The sequence below is a fragment of the Carassius carassius genome, chromosome 35 (assembly GCF_963082965.1).
Source record: "Carassius carassius chromosome 35, fCarCar2.1, whole genome shotgun sequence".
Classification (NCBI taxonomy): domain Eukaryota; kingdom Metazoa; phylum Chordata; class Actinopteri; order Cypriniformes; family Cyprinidae; genus Carassius; species Carassius carassius.
In genome coordinates this window covers 26471342-26476834 of record NC_081789.1, presented here as the reverse complement: position 1 = coordinate 26476834, position 5493 = coordinate 26471342, and the positions used below count along the sequence as shown (strand labels likewise).

Below are 5493 nucleotides of genomic sequence, written 5' to 3'. Positions count from 1 at the left end.
TCACCTTCTGTTCAAGAGAGGTGGGTGGTAGATAAAAGCAGAAACATCAGAGCTGTATGATTCAGAAGAGGACTGCATCCACTGGCTGATCCAAAAAACACATTGCAGCTGTAGCAGCCACACCTTCGAGGAATTTATCCAACCTGCAAACTTGGAAACAGTATCTGAAGGTAAGCTCGTTCATTGATTTCTGCTGCTATCATTAGGCGCTCATTTTTATTCTAATTACAAGGCGAGTCACTGGACCTTTATGCAAAAGAGGGTTATATAATAGTGTAATTGAATCAACACTGCCGCAGAAAATGTCAGAAACAGATTGTGGCAGATGCAGAAAGAACACAGTGACATTCTGTGCAGCAAAGAAAACCCTGAAAACATTACAGCTTTCGAGTGGCAGAAAACCAACATCATCTTAAGAACTGCCCATTACAGCTTAAGAAAGATTGCTAACAGACCTCACTGGGGTAATTACAGTACATACAGCATATTGGTTTATCTGTTTCTCATCCAAGTCAAGGAAGACAGAGGACAAACAAGCAGGAAGCTGTGAGGAAGAGAGAGGTGTTAGCTCACACCATACTTGTATCTTTATTACTGTAATTTGGTTCAGATCTTCTGTGCAAAGGACGCACTGATTCCAAGGGAGAGGTGCTCTAGAAATGATAACCTATGCTTACAAGAGCAGCTTAAACTAGATAGGAAAGTTTGAAAGACTTTACGTTAGCATTACAAAGTCTGAGAATTTACAACAGGTTGAAGTTAAATATAGACAGACAGATAGACAGATAGATAGATAGATAGATAGATAGATAGATAGATAGATAGATAGATAGATAGATAGATAAGGCAAATGGGTGGTAGAGTGGTTTAACATTGCTGGTTAAGGTAGCTAAGAAGAGAGATGGGGACCAACACACAAATTTGTTAAAATTAGTATAAAAAGTTGAAAACTAGAGTGATATGACATGAGTGGCTTGTTCACTTTGCAGGAGCCAAGATGTGGTTCTCTTGGATGCTGCTTCTGGCTTCGCTAGCTACGTCCACTGCTTCATCAAGAAGTCGAGAATGGGCTCATCACGGAGCTGCGATGTTTGCTGATCTCACTCCCAAAGAGATGAACGCTGTGAGAAACTACCTCTACTCCTGCAGCGAGCTGGGCCTTACCTCGGCACGAGACAAGTCCCTCAAGAAGAACAGCATCCTCCTTATGGAGCTGCATGTTCCTCATAAGCACGAGGCGCTCCGTGCGCTAGACAGAGGACAGGCGAAACCTTCACGACAGGCACGTGTGGTGGTGCAGTTTGGCAACCAGGCGGTGCCAAATGTTACAGAGTACATTGTCGGACCCCTTCCTTTCCCAAGGTCTTACCAGGTGAAGACGTTTAAGGGTGACCGTCCAATCCGTTTCGAGTCCAGGCCGATCTCCTCTGTGGAGTATGAGCATCTCAATAGGGTTCTAGAGAAAGTAGGAGCTAAAGCAAATAAGATTCTGCAAGAGAGCACTGGGTTTACTTATGGCAACTGCACTAATCGTTGCTTGACCTTCTCAGACATCGCTCCTCGTGGGTTGGCGCCAGGAGAGAGGAGGACATGGATCATGCTTCAGAAGTTTGTGGAGGGCTACTTCATCCACCCGGTGGGCTTTGAGGTCCTCGTTAACCACAGAGATTTGGATCATGAAAAGTGGATGGTGGAGAAGGTGTGGTACAACGGGCAGTATTTCGACAGTGTGGAGGAGCTTGTGGAGAAGTATGAGAAGGGGACGATCGATAAACTCAAGCTGCCGGAGCATGATGAGGAGGATCTTTTCTCAACCTACATTCCTCGTGGACACATGAACACACCTACGAATATTCATGGTGCAAAGCTTGTTGAACCCCAAGGCCGCAGATTCCAGGTGGATGGGAACTTTGTGGAATATGCTGGATGGTCCTTTGCATATCGGGTTCGCTCTTCGGCTGGGTTGCAGATCTTTGACCTTCGCTTCAACGGGGAGAGAATTGCTTATGAAATCGCACTGCAGGAAGCCATTGCCTTTTACTCTGGAGATTCTCCAGCCGCCATGCAGACCAAATACATTGATGCAGGATGGGCGATGGGCACTTTGGATTATGAGTTGTCATCTGGGATCGACTGTCCAGAAATAGCTCATTTTGTGGACCTTTATCATTACTATGACACGGACAAACCTGTGCGTTACAGAAATGCACTTTGCATTTTTGAAATGACCACAGCACTTCCTCTGAGGAGACATTTCAATAGCAACTTCCAAGGAGGCTACAATTTCTATGGAGGCTTGGAAAACCATGTTCTGGTGATCAGAACTACATCTACGGTGTACAATTATGACTACATCTGGGACTTTGTCTTCTACCAGAATGGTGTAATGGAGTCTAGAGTGAGTGCAACTGGGTACATCCATGCAACGTTCTTCACTGAAAATGGACTGAACTATGGAACCAGGGTTTACAACCATGTTCTTGGCAACTTGCACACACATCTAATTCATTACAAAGTGGACCTTGACATTGCAGGTGAGTTTAGCTCTTGCTTTGTTATCGGTGCACAATCTGAAGTCAAATAACAATCTATTTATTGATGTCTGTGCACAAATTACAACACCATAGGTGGCAAATATAAGCCAATTGCATAACATGTTTAGCTAACCAGAGATAATTTTGCTCTTTCCTTTTGTACAGGGAGGGACAACAGCTTTGAAACCATTGGTTTGAAATATGTTAACTTTACCAACCCCTGGAGTCCAGGACACACCATTGTACAATCAAAACTGCATAGGACTCAGCATGAAACTGAGCGTAGTGCTGCCTTCCGATTTGGCAAGAAGTTTCCTAAATACTTGCACTTCTACAATCCCAATCAAAACAACAAGTGGGGACATAAGAAGGGCTATCGGATCCAATATAACTCACATGCTAACAGTGTTTTGCCCCGGGGATGGAGAGAGGAGAATGGTATTACGTGGTCAAGGTCGGCCTTAGTAATTAATTTTAAAGAAATAGCACATTTGTCTTTTTTGCACTCTATTTTTGAGCAAATCTTTGTGATTTTGTTGATTGCAGATACCCGTTGGCTGTAACCAGACACAAGGACAATGAAGTCACCAGCAGTAGCATCTACACTCAGAATGACCCTTGGGAGCCTGTTGTTTCCTTTGAGGAATTCATTCGCAACAATGAAAACATAGTTAACCAGGTACACAGATGACTTAGAGAGACTTGAGTTTGACCTCCAGTACTAAATGGACCAAACGGGTCCTCTTGGGCACTAAAAAGTAGACACAAATCCAACAAACATATCAGCATTTACACAGGAGTATGAGTAAAATTTTATGGCAAAAAAGCTACTATTACCAACTATTCAAAATAGCTGAACACCAATTACAGTATTTAAATAGTAAATAAACAAAATTCGCTTGAGACTAATAAAAGATGCCAAACTTGCAGATTATAAAAAAATTATACAGATGAACTAATGTAGTAAATAAAAATGTTGTAAACAAATATAAACAGAATAATATAAATGGAAACATCAATCAAATGTATTGTAACTCCGAATGCCCAAAACTCTGAATCACATGGTACAGGAACTGCAAAAAAAATAAAATAAATAATAATAATTAAAAAATAATAATAAACTACTATCAATAATAATAATAATAATAATAATAATAAAAGAATTGTGTTATTTAAATGATTTAAGTGTTTTTTATTACCAATATACTACTATAGTTTTTAGTATTTATAACTTGTTTTAGATTTTACTTTTTTTCAAGTTTTAGTATTTTTGTATGTTTCAAATATGTCTATAGATTTTATTAATTTTATTTCAGCCTTAGTTTTGGTCAAACTTAGTTTTAATTGACAATAATACCCCTAGCTGGCAGTAGATAAACTACTAAACAAAAAAATAGCTGCAAGCAGCGATGGCGGGCTCAAGCCATCAGTGCAAACGCATCAAGAAAACTGTGGCCAGTGGGCAAGTTCATTTACAGTGACCCTCTGGCAGTCAGGTTTTAAGGGATTTGGCAATTAAAGGGTTAATCCGAACCATCAAGACTTTGAAATCACATGCACAGAACATTATATATAACTTTAGTAACACTTTACAATAAGGTTTAATTTCCTTTGGGCTTGAGCCCTAAATATATAAAAATCTTAAAAACCACAATCGACAATTATATGTTTCTTGGCAGGATTTGGTTGCCTGGGTGACAGTGGGATTTTTACACATTCCTCATTCTGAAGACATTCCCAACACAGCGACTCCCGGAAATGCAGTGGGATTCTTCCTGCGTCCCTTCAACTTTTTTGACGAGGACCCCTCGCTCGCGTCCCGCAGCACAGTCATCGTGCGACCAGATGAGAAGGGCCAGCCGAAGGTTCAGAGATGGACTCCAGAGGTCGTAGGTCACTGTGTCTCAAACGAGCCTTTCTTCTACAATGGCACATACGCTGGAGTCTAGACAGAGACTGAGCTTGTTTCATATTGTGTTAGTGTTTGTTCTGTATATAAAATTATTAAAAGCTGAAATCTGTGATGCTGATGGTGTCAAATATTTACAGTCATAAAAAATGGAGTGGACCTTTCTACAGGGATCTGAACAAATAAACATCAAATGCTTTAAATGTGGAACAATAAAACCTCACAAGCTTCTTCCATTTTTCAAAACTTATATATGGTAAAGATCACTATGACAATATGAATGCTTTATATGTCTTTATGAACTGCAGGATTTTAAGGATATTTACTGTAAATTTACATATAATGTATTGATAACACTTTAGAATAGGTAACACCTATTAGTTGCATATTACTAGAATATTAGCCATGTATTAGTGCTAATTAAGAACATATTAATGCCTTATTCTACTCGACCTCATTTTACATCCCTAATCTAACCCAATACCTAAACCTAACAACTACCTTACTAACTATTAATAAGCAGCAAATTAAGAAATTATTGAGAGAAACGTTGTAGTTAATAGTTAACAAGTGTTACCTATTCTAAAGTGTTACCAATGTATTTTCATGCCAGTTAAGCAGAAATTCTCTATTTTTTTAATGAGCATAAATTCAATTTTATAAGCAAATATGTCCATATGTATATATATATATATATATATATATATATATATATATATATATGTGTGTGTGTGTGTGCTCTTGTATTTGTGACATATCAGGACACAACTCTGTATAATGGGTATGACACAGGTATTACAAGGAGAGGGTGACTTATGAGGACATAACCCATGTCCCCATTTTTCAAAACGCTTATAAAATTTTTTTTTGAGAAAGTAAAAATGAACAAAGTTTCCTGTGAGGGTTAGGGTTAGGTGTAGGGCCATAGAATATACAGTTTGTACAGTATAAACCATTACACCTATGGGATGAACCCACTTTTCACAAAAACAAACGTGTGTGTGTGTGTGTGTGTGTGTGTGCATGTGTGTTACAATAATAGAGTAAGCA

General features: G+C 39.2%; 1 protein-coding gene across 1 annotated transcript; it reads left to right on the top strand.

Annotated features, from left to right (window-relative positions):
- Positions 1 to 4804, top strand: LOC132116439 (amiloride-sensitive amine oxidase [copper-containing]-like). The gene is made up of 5 exons (XM_059525249.1): positions 1 to 170; positions 990 to 2534; positions 2700 to 2988; positions 3081 to 3213; positions 4214 to 4804. The coding sequence occupies exons 2-5, from the start codon at positions 998 to 1000 to the stop codon at positions 4481 to 4483; spliced, it is 2229 nt and encodes a 742-aa protein (XP_059381232.1). The 5' UTR covers positions 1 to 170; positions 990 to 997; the 3' UTR covers positions 4484 to 4804.
- Positions 4805 to 5493: the final 689 nt, after the last annotated feature.

Coding starts and splice junctions, on each gene's coding strand:
- LOC132116439 (XM_059525249.1), top strand. CDS start 998: ATGTGGTTCTCTTGGATGCTGCTTCTGGCTTCGCTAGCTACGTCCACT. Junction 2,989..3,080: donor AATGGTATTACGTGGTCAAG/GTCGGCCTTAGT, acceptor TGTTGATTGCAG/ATACCCGTTGGCTGTAACCA. Junction 3,214..4,213: donor ATGAAAACATAGTTAACCAG/GTACACAGATGA, acceptor GTTTCTTGGCAG/GATTTGGTTGCCTGGGTGAC.